This window comes from Populus trichocarpa, chromosome 1 (assembly GCF_000002775.5).
Source record: "Populus trichocarpa isolate Nisqually-1 chromosome 1, P.trichocarpa_v4.1, whole genome shotgun sequence".
NCBI lineage: Eukaryota > Viridiplantae > Streptophyta > Magnoliopsida > Malpighiales > Salicaceae > Populus > Populus trichocarpa.
Genome location: NC_037285.2, coordinates 10,109,414 through 10,129,869, shown reverse-complemented (window position 1 = coordinate 10,129,869; position 20,456 = coordinate 10,109,414). Strand labels below are relative to the sequence as shown.

At 36.6% G+C, this 20,456-nt stretch overlaps 2 protein-coding genes across 5 annotated transcripts; one reads left to right on the top strand and one right to left on the bottom strand.

Moving 5' to 3' along the window:
* The first annotated feature begins 230 nt into the window (after positions 1–230).
* On the top strand, positions 231–15,574 carry LOC18093999 (protein CHROMATIN REMODELING 4). 4 transcript variants are annotated; one of them, XM_052450489.1, is made up of 11 exons: positions 231–952; positions 2,031–2,474; positions 3,768–3,869; positions 3,996–4,772; positions 5,409–5,513; positions 5,629–8,412; positions 9,326–9,480; positions 11,140–11,254; positions 12,039–12,121; positions 12,412–13,072; positions 13,224–15,574. In XM_052450489.1, exons 2-11 carry the CDS (start codon positions 2,265–2,267, stop codon positions 15,237–15,239), a joined length of 7,008 nt encoding a protein of 2,335 aa, XP_052306449.1. In that variant the 5' UTR covers positions 231–952; positions 2,031–2,264; the 3' UTR covers positions 15,240–15,574. The 4 variants fall into 4 exon arrangements, with proteins under 4 accessions (XP_052306449.1, XP_024444902.2, XP_024444906.2 ...); XM_024589134.2 differs by having other exon boundaries at positions 232–952; positions 2,144–2,474; positions 5,406–5,513; XM_024589138.2 differs by having other exon boundaries at positions 232–952; positions 5,406–5,513.
* A 1,084-nt stretch (positions 15,575–16,658) lies between these two features.
* LOC18093998 (uncharacterized) lies at positions 16,659–17,324 on the bottom strand. Its single transcript, XM_006368148.3, has one exon. It carries the CDS (start codon positions 17,233–17,235, stop codon positions 16,825–16,827), a length of 411 nt encoding a protein of 136 aa, XP_006368210.3. The 5' UTR covers positions 17,236–17,324; the 3' UTR covers positions 16,659–16,824.
* Between the last annotated feature and the right edge of the window lie 3,132 nt (positions 17,325–20,456).

Genomic DNA, 20,456 nt, shown 5'->3' with positions numbered 1-20,456 from the left:
TTCAATTACAATTTCCACACAAGATTATAGTCATGTCATGTTCCATTAAGAGAAATCACGTGCACTGGACAACTGTAGTAAAATCATGCACTTCTCCATTTACCATCACATATTTTGATAGCTATAGCTATGGTGTAAACAAGCAAACATTGTAACAGGAACAATACCACAAGAGGATGTCTAAAAGCAGGTAAAAAAAACTAGATGTGCAGATAGTCGGATCGGACACTTCACCAGAACCGTTCCCTACAAAATCATGTTACTGTAGGATTAGTTGCCTCGTGCCCGTGAATCATTGTGCAAAAAGCAACGAATATTTGTGTCTCTCCATTTACTCGCTCGCTCTCTGCATTTTCTTTCCATTAAACGTAATGCAACCAAGGAGAGGGTAAGAGCTTGTAGTAGTGTGTAGAAAGACGCGCAAGATCAAATGAGGAGAAAAAGGAAAAGAAAGGAAAGGGAGGACAAATTTTGGGAACATGAACCCGGGTGGTGAGACGTGGCAATATATAAGTGGGTAGGTGCAATTTGACGGGCTTTGGCTAGCGCTCTCTCTCTCTCTCATGCGCTGCCATGTCAGAGTGGAACCCCGTCCTATGACCCCGGCGAAACCGTATCATTCTCTCTAAAAAGATTAAAAACCTCTCTCTCTAAATGTATTGATTGTGTGCGTGTGTGTTTATATATAAGAGGTGGTGGGGGCTTTTTATTATTTTAGTGTTGATGTTATTGTTGTTGTAGTCTCGTGTCTTTGTGTGTTGTGTCTTTGCCTTCCCCCCCCCCCCCCCACCCCCGTCTTTGTCTCTCTCTTTCTCGTATCTCTTATATCTTTCTCTCCTTAACTTCGAAGCCCTAATCCCTCTCTATTTCTATAGTCTGTATCTTGCTTAACCTGTCAATTTCTGAGGATTCTAGACAGTGAAGATTGGTTTTTGATCCACAAGAAAGATTGGTGAGCTTGTTTTCTTGTCTGGGTACTACTTATTTCTTTGATTGAAGTTGGTTTTTGGGTTAATTCTATGTGTTGTTTTGTTATTATGCAGCGTGAGCTAATTTCCTAGCAGTTTTGATGCGTATATTGCTTGATTTTGGAGTTCTTGTGCTTGTTATATTGGTTGGTGCTGAATTGTTTGGTGATATGTAGTTATTTGGTACATAGTTTTGAAAAGAATGTGGTTTCATCAAATAGTTAATGAAATGGGGTTCTGGGTTTTGAGCGAGTGAATGCATGTGCTTGGTTAACTTCATTATGCTTGGACTCTTCAATTTTGGCACTCCTTTTGGTCTTTTGTTTGACATTTCATGTTTTGATTGTTGAAGTTCAAATAATTAGTTGGTTTCATTACGGAGCTTGTGGTGGCTTGATTCGGCTGTGTTCTTCTAGTGCAGAGGAGAGGTTGGCTTTTGGTTTCTGTATTGCTTGCAGGTGTTTGTTGATGTCGATTACATTCGGGCATTAAAAAATGGAGCAAATGTCTGTCCTTCTTCTTCTATTAGGTGAACTTATAGTTGGTTGGTAATTAGTCAAGTCATTGGTTTTGGTTGGTTGCGCTTTGATTCTGGTGGTGGGTTGATGTTGCAACACTTACCTTTGGATCATTTCGGCAATTTGAGCCTTGTACTTTACTGAAAGTAAAGTACATGGTTACACTTTAGTGTGAAATGCTGATTTTCAATTTTCAATTGCGTGACTTGATTCTGCTAGTTTAGTGAGAAGATGCAACCCTTGCTATTGTTACCTTGTTTAGGGCTTAAATTTTTGATGGTCTGGTATTATATCCTGTCCTATTTGTGCAGAGTTTTGGCTTTCTCAGAGAGAAATTAATAACCCAAGCTCTTTGATGTAGCAGACATGGATAAATACAGTGATTGGCCAATTTGAATTCAAAACCTTCCATAGTGCTTGTTGCTTGTGCTTCTTTCATTGGAGATATCATGTAATTTTAACTTTTTTTTTTCTTCTGTGAGGATTTGACAAGATCTGATTAACTGTATTGAGCACTGATCATGCCTCACACTTTTCTCTGCAGATTGCTGTCATAGCCTGTAGGCAATATGAAAATTAGTCACCACTGTGGTTCATTCTAATTTGTTATTCAATGTTGCTATTTTCTTATTGGAGCTCCTTTAAAATGTTTAACAGGATGCTGAGGGTTTTGTAGTGGCTTAGATTTCTCTTTTGGAGCTTTGATGCAACTTCCTCACTGATGCATGGCATGCTTTGTGGGCACGCTTGTGGTAAATGTAAAATACAAGATTGAAAGATGAAGGATAACAGTTCAACAAGTAGTAAAATGATTAGCAGAAACTGGGTCTTGAAGCGAAAACGAAAAAAGATTCTGTATGGACGAGTTGTTTCTACTGGTAAAGAAGATAACTTGGAATCTCCAAGGAATACATCTGCTGCTAAACGCCGGCCAAAGAGTGAACAAAGTTCTGATCTATCTTCATCCAAGAAGAAAGGAAATGATGGGGTGAGTTATCCTTTTGTTCTGTTTAGCTTTCTGTTAGATAGATGTTTCTTCAGCTCAGAAGTATATTATAAATTCTTGATAGAGATAGTTTGTGAACACATTTTGCTCTGATTTTTAATTGAACAGGCAGTTTACGTCTCATCTTTTTGAACTATAAAACCTTTTATGTGAGCAATAAATTATGGAGCACATTTTAATTGTATTATTTTTGTCACATGTTTCGGGTTTCTTCTTCTATGCCCAGTTGCATGGCTGTTTATGTTCAACATATGGATCCAATTTGTCTTACAAAATCATTCATGTGGGTTTGAAGTCCTATATGTTTGGAACCAAATTCCCTTTATGAAACAGGCTTTCTTCCATTCAAATTTTGATTCAACTCCGGGCATTTTTTTCGAGTTAGTTCTTTCTTTTCTTTGAGAAATTGCAAATACTATTTCATCACGGGTTGAAATTACATATATATTACTGATATGGGATTTTGAAAAAGAAAACAACACTTAAACATATATCTAAACTGAAAAAAAAACATCTCGGATGTCCCTATCAGGGTTAAATTTGGTTGTAGAGTATGTGCGGTGAAAAACAAAGATCCTCAAAATGCTCTTTTCAAATCATGACAGGAAGACCCCCTTGGTGTGAAAAATATTTACATGATACATCACGAATTCTTTCCATTAAAATTTAATTTTAAGTTTTTAAATGAAAGAAGTTTCAGGTTCACCCCCCCCCCCCCATCAATTCCAATAAAATTAAGAAAACTGGTAGTAAGTAATTAGAAAAAGCAACCTTTCCTAGCATAGTCTTTTCTCCAATTGAACATAGTTTCTGTCTTTGAGCAGAATAATGACCCAAGGATCCTCTTTTCAGTTGCCTCTAGCCTTTCTTGGAATTATAAATTTTACCAACTTGGGGGCCTTTCAAACTTGAATATGATGCAAGGTTCCCATCTGGTTGTTTTAGTGAGTAACTTTGACCATGGATAATATGCGAGAACAATATGGGAAGTTTTTTTGATCTCTTTATATGGAAGAGGCGTGTAGCTGGTGTTCACAATCTCTCTCTTTTTTGTTATATTTTCAATAATACCATTAGGATTCAAAATCTGAAGTTGAAATCACATGCCAAGAAAGTTCATTTATGTTGTTCCTAATGTTAACACCTTATTTCAGTGGTTAATCCTTGTAGTTTCAGCAAGCTACTTATCTTTATTGCTATTTGGAGTCGAGTGTCTTGGCTATGTGTTAGCATTCACTAACACCTTGTTGCCTTTTATTCAACTTTGCCTTTCAGTATTACTATGAATGTGTAATCTGTGATCTTGGTGGCAACTTGTTGTGCTGTGATAGCTGTCCCCGGGTGTACCATCTACAGTGCCTTGATCCACCTCTTAAGGTATTTTCAATTGTATTGAAGCTGCATGCTGATATTTTCTTTTTGTTCTTTTTTCTTTCTGCCTTATTTGTTGATATCACTGATTCCCTCTTATTTTTTTAATTTTTTGTTATTTGTCTTCTGAAGCGCATTCCAATGGGGAAATGGCAATGCCCAAAGTGCTCTCAAAAAAGTGACCCACTGAAGTCCATTAGCCCACTGGGTTCCATTTCAAAGCGTGCAAGAACAAAAATAATCACTACAAATTCTAGAACTGGATTTAAGTCATCTGGCACTGACAAAGTATCTGCGCTTTTCGGAAGCTCCATTGTCTCCAAGCGAAGGTCTTCCAGCAAGGGGAAATCGACTCTAACTGTTGGATCCAAACCCATTGAAAAGGAACCAGATTCGTCCTCAGATGTATTATGTAGCACCAAGTCATGTGATCCATCTGCTGTTAGTTCTGTAGATGGTACTTCATTGCATGTGAACATTGATGATGAAAAGAAATGTGATGCATCTCCAAAAGAGTCAACTGCAGGGAAGAAAACAATTTCCCTTGCTGATGAACTCTTTTCTCATTCTAAACTTACTGAATCCAAGCCAAATAATGAAGGTTCTGGTGAGAAGCATGTCTTGGCTTGTGATAATGGATCTCCAAGAAAGAAAATTGTTCTTGCAATTGGTGCAGCCTCCGAGAACAGGAAAAGAAAGCTTGAAGGCAATAGTGTGGACAGTGTTAAGAAGCCCAGGACCAACAAGGGAAAGCGCACCTCCATAAAATATAGACCCAAAGCCAATAATGCAAGTTCTGGAACTAGTAAATTGAACCAGAAACGGAAAACCATTAATCATGAAGTTTCGTTACTTTTGCCAACAGAAGATGTTGAAGTCAAGAACATAGAATTGCAGAAAAAGGACGAGGTATCTTTATTCTATTATGATTTTTCATTTTCCTGTAATAGATTATGTGGATATTTCATCTTCCAAGGAGATACTCTCGATATTTCTCCTCAAGCATACAATACTATGGTAGATAGTACCAATAATGATTGGTAACTATGACTATGCTCCAGTACCTTAAGCCATTTTGTGCTTGCCCCATGTTATTGGTTCTTGCTACTCTAAATTTTCACTCTTCTTTGGTTCTTAGCACTGTGACAATATACCACTTCCATCTGTCTAGCTTTGCAGTATTTTGTGCTGATGTTATGTGCAAGCTGGTGCTATAGTTTGTTGTGGTGTTCCTACTGGCACCATCTACTGTGGGCAGATTATTTCTCTCCATCATCATGTGCAAATACAACACTTACCGTCTGCCTATCTTGGATGCTTAGGCTTCACACTAGCAAAACCGATAAACCATGCAATCTGCCCAACCAGATACCCCCTACACACTCAAGTTCAATATCTTACAATCATTGCCATCTTCTTCATGTCATTACTGTTTCTCATGTCATTCTCAGTACTGTTTCTCTTGGCATTGTCACTGATTACTGTTCCTGTGCATATCTTTGGTGTTATGATTATTATGATTAAAAATATTCGTTTCATCAGAAGAATCCTGTGGAAGTTGCACAACCATTAGAAGAGTCGTATAAAGCAGAGGTTCATGTGGATGAAACCCAGAAATGTGAGGATATTGTCATGACCGAACTTCAGCAGGTGAATCAGCTATTTTCAGAAAATTTGTAGGCTTTCTTCTATTAATATCTTAGACCTAAAATGCTTTCTGCTTGTAATATTTGAATTTATACAATAGAATATATCCACATTACAGGTTGATCGGGTATTGGGGTGTCGGATTGAAGGTGAAAATGCAAGCTTGTCATGCTGTACATCTCTGATTTCAAAAAATGACCGGCCTTCTGATGAATTGCTTATATCAGAGACTGAAAATGGACACTTGGAGGAAAAAGCCGCTGGTGACACATATTCAGATCTCGGGGTTGCTGAAAATCATGTTGAGGGTCATCCTGGTGTTATTGAAAGTTCTGAGAAGGATGAAAGTGTGAAGAATGACATTAGAGTGGATACAATACGTGTATACAGAAGATCTGCTAGCAAAGACTATAAAGGAGGGAACAGCAAGGATTTACTGGGGAAAGATGGAAAAGATTCAGGTTCTGGAGGCATTAGTGGTAAGGATCAAGATGAATCTGCAGTAACAACAGAAGTAATGGTGAAAAGACATGAAAATCCGGTGATTGAAGAAACTACTGATTTTTGTTTGAAAAACTCAGATGCAGATCAAATTTCTGAAGTTTGTGAAATGCATGTCTCTCCTGAAACCAAGGACACAAAAGAAGAAGATATGAAAATCAAAACTTCTAGTTGTGAAAATAAAGTCCCGGAGCCTGCCATGGAAGAGCTAGCATGTGCTCACAAAGACACAACATCATATGAATTCCTAGTTAAGTGGGTAGGGAGGTCTCATATACATAACAGTTGGATCTCAGAATCCCAGCTGAAAGCTCTTGCAAAGAGAAAACTAGAAAATTATAAGGCTAAGTATGGAACAGCTTTGATAAATATCTGTGAGGAAAAGTGGAAGCAGCCCCAGCGAGTAATTGCTCTCCGTGCTTCTGAGGATGGCAGCCGTGAAGCTTTTGTAAAATGGACCGGTCTTCCATATGATGAATGCACTTGGGAAAGTCTGGATGATCCTGTTCTTAAAAAATCAGTTCATCTAATCAATCAGTTCAGTCAGTTTGAGCGCCAGACATTGGAAAAAGATTCTGCGAGGGATGATCTACAAAAAGGGAGGCGTGATGGTCTGCAAAATGAAATTGCTACTCTGATGGAGCAACCGGAGGAACTAAAAGGAGGTTCCTTGTTTCCTCACCAGCTTGAGGCATTGAATTGGTTGCGTAAGTGTTGGCATAAATCCAAAAATGTAATACTTGCTGATGAGATGGGGCTGGGGAAAACAGTATCTGCTTGTGCTTTCCTTTCATCTTTGTATTTTGAGTTCAAAGCTTCTCTCCCGTGCTTGGTCTTGGTTCCACTTTCAACAATGCCTAACTGGTTCTCTGAGTTTGCACTGTGGGCTCCCAACTTAAATGTTGTAGAGTACCATGGGTGTGCAAAAGCAAGGGCCATGATTCGCCTGTATGAATGGCATGCTAGTGATCCCAATAAGATGAACAAGAAAACCACTTCCTACAAATTTAATGTTCTTTTAACCACTTACGAAATGGTTCTTGCGGATTCCACTTATTTGCGTGGAGTTCCTTGGGAAGTTCTTGTGGTTGATGAGGGCCATAGACTTAAGAATTCAGGGAGTAAGCTGTTCAGCTTGCTCAACACGTTCTCTTTCCAACACCGTGTTCTTTTGACTGGTACCCCTCTTCAGAATAACATTGGCGAGATGTATAATTTGCTCAATTTCTTACAGCCAGCATCATTTCCTTCTCTAACTTCCTTTGAGGAGAAATTTAATGATCTCACAACAGCTGAAAAGGTCGAAGAATTGAAGAAACTTGTTGCACCACACATGCTTCGAAGGCTTAAAAAGGATGCTATGCAAAATATCCCCCCCAAGACAGAACGGATGGTTCCTGTTGAGTTGTCTTCTATCCAAGCTGAATATTACCGAGCAATGCTAACGAAGAATTATCAAATGTTACGGAATATTGGGAAAGGAGTTGCACAACAATCGATGCTAAACATTGTGATGCAGCTGAGAAAAATTTGCAATCATCCATATCTCATACCAGGTACCGAGCCTGATTCTGGGTCACTAGAATTTCTTCATGAAATGCGAATAAAAGCTTCGGCCAAGTTGACTTTGCTGCATTCCATGCTCAAGATCTTATACAAGGAAGGTCATAGAGTTCTGATTTTTTCACAAATGACCAAGCTTCTTGATATCCTTGAGGATTATTTGACCATAGAGTTTGGCCCTAAAACATATGAAAGGGTGGATGGTTCTGTATCAGTCTCGGATCGCCAGACAGCAATTGCACGTTTTAACCAAGACAAAAGTCGATTTGTCTTCTTGTTATCAACGCGCTCTTGTGGCCTTGGAATCAATTTAGCAACCGCAGACACTGTCATTATTTATGATTCTGATTTCAACCCACATGCTGATATCCAAGCTATGAATCGAGCACATCGAATTGGGCAATCCAAAAGACTTCTGGTGTACAGGCTTGTTGTTCGTGCCAGTGTTGAAGAGCGCATCTTGCAACTTGCTAAAAAAAAACTAATGCTTGATCAGCTCTTTGTCAACAAGTCTGGGTCTCAGAAGGAAGTGGAAGATATTCTACGATGGGGAACAGAAGAGCTTTTTAGTGAATCTTCTAGCATGAATGGAAAAGATAATAGTGACAATAATATCAACAAAGATAAAGATGACACAATAGTAGATCTGGAGCAGAAGCAGAGGAAGAGGAGTGGTGGCCTTGGGGATGTGTACCAAGATAAATGTACAGATGGTGGCAACAAGATTGTGTGGGATGAAAATGCTATATCAAAGTTACTTGACCGCACAAACCTCCAGTCTGCATCAACTGATGCTGCTGAAGGAGATTTTGAGAATGAAATGCTTGGCTCAGTAAAGGTGAGTGTTGTTACTTTATTTCACTGGAATATGTGCTTCTGCTTCATCAGAATCTTTGGTAGAAATACCATTTCCTTGCGCCTTGGTGCATCTCTCTAAACTGCAGTTTATTTAAATTTGAATTTGTTGAGTTAGATGCTCTGGGCTATGTTCTAATGTTACAAATGGTTGAAAATGGTTTTTAGTTTATAGCTGGACTTCACTCACCACCACAATTGCCAGTGATCATCACTGCAATGGGATCAATGAAGTCAACCTATTTGAAATTTAACTGGCTGCCTTAATCCCTGTTGCTTGCATGTCAAACTGGATAACCACTCTTCATGACTGAATGGTGTATTTTTTCACCCAATTTTAGGATTTAATTATAGCAGGACTCTATGTATTGTTGGCATTTGATTCAGTGTAGTTTCTGTTTAATACATTTCATTTTATTGGTGGGTCTTTCACAATTACTTCGTCTAAAAGTTTGGCTGTCCTTGTAGAAACTAGCAATCTTATTTTCCAGACCTTATTTTATCTGTTGCAACTGTTTGTTGCATCTTGACTCAAATATGATGAAATGATATGACCAAGTTATGTGGGAGAGAATGGCCCGTAGGAGTCAGTATTTAGTTCTTTTCTTAGTTTTGCTTGGTTTTATTTAAACTTTCCTTGTTCCTGTTTTTTTAGCCTCCTAAATTTTTCTTCTTTAAAATAGCTATTTGATGAGACTTTCTTTCGGTTTCAAAATGTTTCTGAATATATTCTTTGTTTTGTTTTATTCTTGCCTTTTTTGGTTGCAACTTTATTTTTTTTTTCCTTTCCCAGAATGTTGCATTTGTAATGATTAATTCTACAGAGGAATACCCCAAACAAAATCATGTTTACTGTTGGTTTCAATTAAATAACGTCTCTGCATTGTTCTAAGCAGTCCTTGGAATGGAATGATGAAACAACAGAAGAGCAAGGGGGAGCTGAATCACTAGTTGTGGTTGATGATACCTGCGGACAAAATCCTGAAAGGAAAGAGGACAATGTGGTAAATGTTACTGAAGAAAATGAATGGGACAGGCTTTTGCGTTTAAGGTAAGGAAATTTACCTGTGCTCACGCTGTCTAAATTTTATTCTATAATACGTGAAAAAATGAATAGATTTGGTTGGCAAACGTACTGTTTCACCAAGATTGATCTATGTACCCAGGATTTGATAAAAATGTGATAATTATAAACATGCTCATTTTATTATTATTTTATCACTCAACTGCTTATCTATCCATGCCATGCGATGAACATTTTCTGGAACCCATCAGCCTGTTTCTCAATTTCTTTGATCAAAAGACTAGTTAAAACTGTTGAATTCAGGTTCTTGATTGGGTTTATTTTAATGAAACAGTATTAAATCAATTCATTTGGTCAATTGGTAGATGGTGGGAAATTCAAATGCCTTTTGTCATCCCTTGGTTAGTTCCCATATTGATCAAGGCTATGAACTGATTATTTGCTGATTCTTGATCTTGACTTGTTACTCATTCATAGTTCCAAAGTGAGAGTTCATTCCAATCTAATATTTTTATGGGTAAATGTACCAGTTGTTAATGTGTGGTGCTGTTATCCTGAACTGATACAGGCTTTGTTATCACATAGCATCTTCTTAAGAATTGAAGCAATTTCACATTTTTTTGTTTCAGCTGATTTTGCGATACCTTAAGTAGTTTTTGTGACACCTTAAGTAGTTGTGTTCTAAGAATTTCTATTTGTACAGTGAACGGATTTGATCTTGTTTGACCTTATTATACTGCCTTTTGTTGTAGAACTCAATTAAATTATGGGCACCCATCCAATTTTGAATTCCTTTACATTAAAAAGTGCCTAATAGTAATTTGGCAATTTCTCTCTTTTTATCATAGTTATTTTATTGTTTTGATTTTTGTTTTAGAAGTGTAATAGAGTCAAGTTTCCTTGATGGGCCAAATTCCAAGTGTGTTATAATAGAATTTACTTTTTCAACAGTAGAATTTACCTCATTCTTCTCAACAGTTTATAAGTGTAGCATTTCGGTGCTGTTTGATTGAAGTTTAAATTATTTCTCATTTAATGTGTTCCAGGGATGTATTTTTATTTTGTTTACATGGTTCGGAGTCTACAAAGAATTGTGATTCTTTTGAAGGAACAAAATTATATGAAAATTTGTCTTAAAGGGTGTTTAGGGTTGCGGTGCAACCCGCTTTTCACCAAATTTTGATTTTTTTTCCTTACAACTATTATTTTTATATATTTTTGAATCGTTTTAATATGCTGATTTCAAAAATGATTTTTAAAGAATAAAAAAAATATTATTTTGATGCGCTTCTAAATGAAAAACACTTTGAAAAATAATTGTTGCCACACTCTCAAACACCCCATTAGTCTTGGTGTTGAGGAGTTATCTCTTTCTCTTAATTCCTTTTCATCACCTTTCTCACTTCATACCTTCCTCTTACGTCTCTTAACCAGAAAAACAATAAATGCAAATTCCCAATTCTGATTTGTCCTCCCAGGATTATCTCTTTCATTGAAATGCAACATTTGAACATAATTTCTCTCCAATACGTTAATATTTGTGTCTTCTTTCTCCCCATTCCATATCAACCACATGCATAATTCAAATAATTCACAATATAACATTACAATTCCTCACATATTCTGTTCGGTGAAACTTATTTCACAGGAATGCTTATTTAAGTTGTATGTTTTGCTGGGTTTTAGATGGGAGAAGTATCAAAACGAGGAGGAAGCTGCTCTTGGTCGAGGGAAACGCTTGAGGAAAGCTGTCTCATACAGGGAAGCTTATGCCCCGCATCCAAATGAAACTTTGAATGAGGTACTTCATTTGCTTCCGAGGTTTATCAATACAAAGCTGGTCTATTATGTTGCGTCTGAAGATTGAACCAGTATGGTCTTTACATCCCACGTGATTTTTTATTGGGCTACAGGCTGATTTAGCTTTTCCCTTGTCCTTGTCCTTTTCCTTTTTCTTTAGTGTTAATACATGTCTGGGTTATTATATCCCTTCCGGATTAGTATTCCAAACTAACCAAATCCCCACTCCACTCTCAATATTTCATAGGAAGGCATTCATTATAAATCTCCAAAAAATGGAAATGGTCTGAAACTATGGAGATTGGTAGAATGGCTGCTTCTTATTTCTGTGTTTTTTGCTTAAGATTGTCATGCTGGCCTCTTGCAGTGAGAATTTAACCTTGGCTGCCATTTTGGTCTTTGATGTTCACTGCAAGCCCCAGTTCAGTTTCATTTTCTTTGCTCCAGTTTACTCTCTTTGTCTCTCCTTTCAAATGTCTTTCTTTTTTCTTCCTTCTCATCATATTTCTAGTGCATTCAGCTTGAAGCTGCATGGATTGAGATTTTATTTTACATAAATGTTTTAGTTTTGATGAAAACTAAGTTCATAAATGTTTTTTATTTACTGGACTACTTTTGATTCACTTGCTACTTATCTTTTCAATGCTTCAGTGGATCTCTCAAAAATGTAACCTTTCTTGTTTTCCACCAAGCACAATTCATTTGTTGTCATAGTTATTCTCTTCTTTTACTTTTTGATAATGGTTTTTCATAGTTTCGGTTGTCAACTTCAACTTTAAATGCAGAGTGGTGGTGAAGAGGACCAGGAGCCTGAAGCAGAGCCTGAGCGGGAATATACACCAGCTGGAAGAGCTCTAAAGGCAAAATAGTAAGTTAAATTTCTTCCCCCAGGTAACCCAAAGTTCTCAACACAAGAACTAAATAAAAATAGAAATCTAATTGCTGTAATGAAGGATTGGTATGGGGTTGAATTGGACCCAGGTTAAAGATTATTCTGAGATCTTCCGGATCAAAAAATAAAAGATAAAATAAAATCATCTGACTTCATATTCCTGAAACATGTGGAAAATGTCATGCTACTTGGGCAAACTTGATGGGAAATATGATTTAGACTTAACTATTTGACATTGTTATTTCAATTTACTTTTCTTTGAACAGCACTAAGCTTCGCTCTAGACAAAAAGAACGCCTTGCTCAGCGGAATGCAATTGAAGTATTTCGTCCTAATGAGGGGCTTCCTGTACGTGAGTTGGTTCTTCATTGCCCTCCCACCAACGAAATAGACAGGGATCGGGCCATGGAGTTTGCTCAACAAGGCAGAGAGAAGGCGTTTGTAATTAACTTGGAGGATGACGAGTTCAGTCAGCAAGATGCAACAAAGAGAAATGCCGATGCAACCATAAAGTTGGGCCACCTATCTAATCATAAATTGAGCAGTCATCTGGATCTTTCTATGAACTCTCTTGGACACCCCTCCTCTGACACTATCCTTCCAATTCCCCAAAATCACGGCAGAGGCAATAAAAACTTGCTTTCTTCCAACAATCAGTTACCTGTTCTGGGACTCTGTGCTCCCAATGCTAATCAATTGGATTTGTTGCACAAAAGCTCTTCAAGATCAAAGGGTCAACAAAGCAAGCCAGTGCCTGGACCAGAGTTTCCATTTAGTCTACCTCCTTGCTCTGAAACTTCAATTGAGATGGATATAAAACATCAGGAGCCTACATCAGACAAGCCAAAATTGCTAGATGCATCAGCTGAGATTTTGCAACCGCGTCTTAAAAATAACTTTGCAGATGGTTGGCACTCGTTTAGTCCGGTACACTCTCTCTCTCTCTCTCTCTTTGTTCGTCAACTTTGTTAACTTCTAAATAGAACTCTATGTATGCATGTGATTGCAATGCTGCATTTATTTATTTATTTATTGCAATGCCCTATTTTTGTTATTTATTTTATCATTACTTTTGCAGTGTCCACCTATATCACAAGGGAAGGATTCTGATCACTTGGAAGGTTCCAGTTCTAGTTTTGCTGTTTTCCAGGAAAAGATGTCACTGCCAAACTTTCCTTTTGATGAGAATTTGTTGTCCAGATTTCCACTTCCTTCCAAGAGCATGCCTAGTAACCATGACTTATTACCAAGCTTGTCACTGGGGAGAAGACTTGAAGCTGTTAACGACTCTACTCGAGACCTTCCAGCAATGCCATTGTTGCCCAATTTGAAATTTCCCCCTCAAGATGCAACAAGATATAATCAGTTAGAGAGGGAGGTTCCTCCGACACTGGGTTTGGGTCAGATGCCATCTGCTTTTTCATCATTTCCTGAAAACCACAGAAAGGTGCTTGAGAACATAATGATGAGGACTGGCTCTGGATCAAGTAGCTTGTATAGAAAGAAATCAAAAATAGATGTTTGGTCTGAGGATGAACTTGATTTCCTTTGGGTTGGTGTTCGGAGATATGGAAGGGGTAATTGGGATGCCATTCTTAGAGACCCCAGGTTAAAATTCTCGAAGTACAAAACTTCAGAAGATTTAGCAGCTAGGTGGGAGGAGGAACAATTCAAGTTCTTGGATGGGTCTGCCTTTCCATTGCCAAAGATGATGAAGCCAACAAAGTCCTCCAAATCATCCTTGTTCCCAAGCATTCCTGAGGGAATGATGACACGGGCTTTGCATGGAAGCAGACTCGTTACCCCGTCAAAGTTTCAGTCACATCTGACGGACATGAAATTGGGTTTTGGTGATCTGTCTTCTAGCCTACCACATCTTGAGCCGCTGGATCAATTTAGTTTGCAGAATGAGCATTTTGGACCAATTCCAACTTGGAATTCGGATGAGTTGCGGGTAAGTTTTGTTGGAGATTCTTCAGTGGGACCATCACATGTTTCCTCTGAAAAACCATTTCTGCTCAATTCTTTTGGAGCAAGCACCTTGGCAACTCTTGGATTGAATTCCTCAAGCAACTTTGATTTACAGCGAAGAGAAGAGGAATACAATACCATGAAGTATGGGAAATCACCTAGCCTTCTAGATAGATCATTACATATATTGCACGATTCCCATAACAATGTGGGAAGTGGCGAATTAAGCAGTTCAGCATTGTTCTTGGACCCAAATAAAGTGTTGAATCCATTCCATTCAAAGGGCAAAGAAGTAGTTGGAAGCAGTTCGTCGAACAAGCTGCCTCATTGGCTTCGGGAAGCTGTAAGTGCTCCTCCTGTCAAACCAGCTATTCCTGACCTGCCACCCACTGTATCAGCAATAGCTCAATCAGTTCGTGTGCTATATGGAGAAAATCAGCCAACTATTCCTCCTTTTATTGTACCCGGTCCACCTCCCTCCCAACCAAAGGATCCAAGAAGGATTTTGAGGAAGAAAAAGAAGCGGAGGTCACATATGTTCAGGCAGTTCCCACTAGATATTGGGGGAAGTAGCCAGGATTTTAGAAATAGCATCCATGGCAGTAATGTTGCTTCGACCTCTATCCCACAGGTCCCACCATTAGTTCATGAAACTTCGGGCCCATGGAATGAATCTGACTTTAACCTGCCTCTTCCCAGTTTACACAAGATGAATTCGTTGACTTCATCTGCTTATTTAAACATACAGAAGAAAACTACCATGGGATTGTCCCCCTCCCCTGAAGTTCTTCAATTGGTAGCATCCTGTGTTGCTCCAGGCCCTCATTTATCCTCTGGTTCTGGTGCAACAAGCGCGAGCCTCCATGAAAGTAAAGTACCATTGCCAAAATCTCCTGACCAAGTTGGAATTTCAGATCCACTAGGTGCTTTGGAAGAACCTATGGACACAGAAAGGTCGCCCCCTCAGGTGCAGTGCATTCCAGAGAAGAGACTGGACCAACCTGATAGTGGCGACTCTAGCAAGACCGAGTCAGATCTTTCTCCGATCAAACATCCTGATGTAGAGGACATATCTTCTGAGGGAACTCTATCAGATCATCCTGTGAGTGACCAAGAACCATAGTTAAGTATCGGATTGAAATATGGAACATCATTATTCTTTGATGCAGGCTCTCCAGTTAAATGCTCGAATTTTTGTAGGCATGACTCAACAAGCGATGAACTAGCATATATAGGATCATTTAGGACATCTTGTGTAAAGTTATTGCAAGATAAAATGAAATATACAGTGTTCCTCGCTGGTATTGCTGCCTCTGTCAAACGTGCTTCCAAATCTAAGGGTTTTTCCTCCTCACCCCGTTGAAAAAAATCGGTTGGATTGCGACGATGTAAAAGTGATTCATACATTATTTCTCGTTGTTCTTGGCTCATATATCCATCATTTAACATTTAAACATAGTATCTCCCTTAAACTGTACTAGTTAATACGCCCGCTAAATAGAAGAGGGTTGTTGTTATTGTTATTGCCGTGTGATGATTAAAATAAATATTTCTAAGAATTCAAACTATAGAGAAAATGTGTTTTTTTTTTAGTAAAAAAAATTCTTTTTAGTTATGCATTTCTTATTATTTTTTTAACGTAACATGTCTATTATATTAACGTGATGATTTTTTAAAACAAAAACTTGAAGTAAATAAAATAAATATCCCTAAGAATCTCAATGGTTTAAATCAAGTAAGAAAAAAAAAATTATTTAGCTAAAACTTTCCTTTTTTATTCATTTTTTTTTTTGATAAAACAAATACAATCACATCATAACATGAAAAATAAAGATTGTTTAGTTAGAAACTTTGAAAACAAAAACAACTTCGGTCAAATGCAACGGATCTAAGTCTCTTCTAACATGAGTAGCATAGCATGTATACTTTCTTTAATTAATTATGCAAACTCATCGTTGTGCCTGTGCCTGCCATTCATTATGGGATTTTGTCTCCCATATAGACAAGTTCATATGTACATCGATGTTCTTTATAATTTTACTTTGGAGCTGGCAGCTCACCTTGCACATGTTCGCACCACGCCCCTTAATAAATAAATAAATAAATAAATAAATAAACTCTCTCTCAGACAAGGGATCAGAGCATGGTTATTTATTCTGGCACGAGGTCTGATTTGACTCATAGTTTTGTTAATCGGCATGATCTATATACCAAAATGCCATTGTTTTAAACAAAAATTATAAAAATAATTCCTTGGAGTTAACCATCTAAGTTTAGTCAACACCAAATAATTAATTAAATCGTAAGTTGATCCGTATCCAATTAACTTTTAAATTTAACCAAATTAACTTTTAAAAAAACTAAACTCTGAATTAATAAGTTATCAAGTCCATGTGATGGGTGGTAATGCTATGGCTGGAAGATTAAAAAAAAATTAACTTTTTTTTTTATTTTGAAGTACAATGAAGCCCATACCTCATTTGAAGCTCCTCTGTTTCTCCATATGGATAAATAATTAACTCTCTCTCTCTTTCTCTCTACCTAAAAGACTAAAACTATGGGTTTTATCATCCATTAAATGTACAAATAATTATGCCCGTTACAAGCAACCATAACCTAAGATCGATACATTAACTTTCTAAACTAAGAGAAATTAAAACAAGACAACAAAACTTGGGACTTAATACTAGTAGTAATTTATATTCTAGCTAGTGAGAAGTGGCCACTAGTATTCTTGAAGAAGAAGAAGAAGAAGAAGATGTACTGCTTCTTGATGGGTTGGCCACAAACCTTGAAGTGAAAGCACAAAACTGGTAGTAATCTTCGTCATCTAACATGCTTCCACACCCACTTGTATCGAAGTTGAGAGAATAACTCAATGGATCATACCGGCACTGGAATGAAGATTGTCTACTTGCAGTGGCAGTGCGTAGCACTCTCCCTCTCTTCCTTAGCTTCTTCAAAAGCTTTGTTAGACACCCACAAAAACAAGTTTGGGTACTACCAATCTCTTCGACTATCTTACTGTTGGTGGCCTTAGTGGTGGCAGTGGTATCAACACCACCAGCACCAATCTTGGTGGTGGTTTTTGGCCACCAAAGGAGCCACATCTGTGCCATTTTGTCTCTAGAGTGGCGTTGTTTGCTGTGACTTGAAGTGGGGGAGAAGAGACTGGGAGGTTGTGACTTGTGAGGTGAGGTGAGGGGGGCAGAACACTACATATAGGGAGTCATGGGAGGTGTAAGGACGCTCCAGGAGGGGGAGTGGACCTTTTTTTTATGCAGTGAAAAAATGGTTATTTTTAACGTGGAATTTCATGCAAGGTAATACGTCATGCAGGGGCGGACCAGGGGGAGGCGGGCTTTATATTTTTAATGTTTAAATATAGGATAATATAATATATTTTTATTTTAAATAGATAAATTTTCTAATAATAAATTATATTTTGAGTTTTAATCCTTTTTATTATATAATTTCAGCTCCGCCCTGAAACCGTATATCTTTGTTTAGGTGAGGTGATAAGAATGTCTATATTCTTTTTTTTTCTCCTTTTAAATTCAGAATTTATATCAGGAGTTTTGTGGATATAGTTTCTTGAACCACAAACAAATTGGACTAACACTTCCTCCCCCCCATAAAACTCATCTCAAAGATTCAAGTTACTATCATTTTTTTTCGTGCCATCAATTAAATTTCTCATCTGAATTGAAATTGTAATTCGTAAAACTGGCCATGAAGGTTTTAATAATTTGCGGTCCTATGTCCAGATGAGACCCTAAGAGTTCGTCTCAGTAATAATATTGCTGATAGACCCATTTCTTCCCGGTCACCAAAAGTTGGTTGCTGATAGACCCTAATGAGTCTTTTAATCTTTAATTTGTACAATATAATATTTAAAATACCCTTAAAAGTTGAATTTTCTTGACAATATGGGCAGGGGCGTTTTTAATTTGTACTTTTTCTTGGCACATTAATAACGAAGATTAAGAGGTTTTCTAGTCTTTTTGTTATGTTTTTTTTGTTAATATTGTGTGGGATTAGGGTCAATTTAGTATTTGCATAGAATGAATTAAAAAAAGAAAAGGTTATTGTTGTGCGCGGGGGGTCAACGACTTTTAGGAGGCGCGTGCGACGCCTTCCGATCGCCGAACACCACATTTAAGGGCAGTGTTTGATGCGTTGAGCCAAGTTTTAAAATAATAGCTTTCCAGATGTGGTACTTCTAGTTTAGTCACTAGCAAGGGTTATAGGTTTGAAAAGTTAACACGGGTTGACGTCATAAAAATAACCTAAGTCAATCCGCTAAACTCATAACTCGGGTCAAAAGACTAAGTTAACTTCATAGAAAGAAAATAAAAAAAATGACATGATTTAACTAGGGTTAACTTGCCGAATCCACGACTCTAGTCATGAGACTGAGATAACCACATAAAAAACAAATTATGAAGCTCAATTCCTAATTAAACATATTGAACCCAATGTTGAACAATAAAATTTATAAAAATTGAAATTAAAAAATGACACAAAAAAAGAGCCAAGTCAACCTGAGTTAGCCCATTAAGCACTATTCTCGAGTCATGAGGCTGAGATAACTTAATATAAAGTACACCAAAACAAATCATGAAGCTTAATTCCCAATCAAACACGATATTAATTGATGAAATTGAGAAAAAAAAAGTCAATTAAAAAACAATTGAGTCAATTGAGTTAACTTGTCAAACTCGCGACTCAGATCATGAAACGAGAACAACCCAATACAAAAATCCAATTTTGAAAGACATATGACTCAAGTCATTAGAATGAGATAATTAACCTCTTAAAAAAACTAAAAAAAAAACAACCTGATTTAACAAGGTTAAAATACCAAAACTCGCAAATCTAATCATAAGATCAAAATATTATTTTAAAAAATAAATTAAAATAAATTATATAACTCAATTCACAACCATAATATATTTCTTAAGTTTCGAATTGTTGTATAGATATAGTTGCGACACAGATATTAAGGATTATAAGTGAATTATTACTATCCCTTCTCTACATGATTGGAAATGATAATGTAACATGATTTGATTATAAAAAAAATGCGACATGTATTTTTATTTTCGATGGAGTAATGCATGTAACGAAACATTACTCTTTTTGACGCATTAATTATTCAAGTCGGAGATTACATTGAATCGTAGAGATTTTATTTATTTCTATGAGAAGTTTTCATCAACAAGTACGTATAACTTTCCCCTCCAAAGGGAGGGTTGCATTTCTTGATTCGTGGTTTGTGTTGGTGGAAATACATTGATTGGAGTAAAATTGCGGTGAAAATAGAATGGAGATATATAATTATTTTTTAATTTAATTGTATTTATTTGTTATTATCAAATAGAATGGAGATATATAATTATTTTTTAATTTAATTGTATAGTAAAACGATCAAAATATCATTGAAAGTAAAAAATTCAAACTTGGTGTCAAGGGATATTTTTTATATTTTCACAATGATTTTATTTTGCTATTATAATTGAAGCTAATAGACACTTTGATATTCACATAACTATAAAATATAATAAACAATTAAAATGCACGATAAAAATATTAAAATACCTTTAAAATAAATGTTTTTAAACGTGGGATCAAGGGATATTTTTGGCTTTTTACAATGATTTTTTTTGTAATTACAAAGTCAGCTCAAAGAAAATTCTATATTTGGATAAATAAATAATAAAAAAGATGGGTGAGTGTGGACTACCTGAAGGGCGCGACGTCTCTCAGTGTTTAAAAATGCCCTTTTGACATTTTGTTAGAAGCTTCGGTATGTTCTCTTTCCGTTGGTACGATGCATGTCTCCGTTGATGGTCCTTTTTTTTCCCTTCTTCTCTCCTCCCAAAAAATTACAGCTTGATTCTCTTGATTGTTGACATTTCAACTTCAGTCGTTATTTTTTTTATTTTTAATTTTTGATCTTGACCCTTTTATAAAAGTTTTATTTATTATTCAATCACAATTCACCAAATATTATATTCTCTAATGTGATCCTCATTCTTTGGATTTCTAATTTTTATTCTTGGTCATTTTGTGAGAGTTTTAGTGACTTTTAATTTTATCCTTCAATTCAAATTGATTGTATTGTGTTTTCAAATTTGGTCCTCATAGTTTTGATTTTTTTATTTTTCTCTTAGCCATTTTGTAAAAGTTATTATTCTTTTCAATTTAACCCTTTAATTACAACATTGTTTTTATTTTTGTATGTCAACTTTGATTCTTATTTTTTTTTATTTTTTATACTTTTATGAAAATTGATTTTTTTTATTTCACCCGTTAATTAAATATAAAATTATTTTTT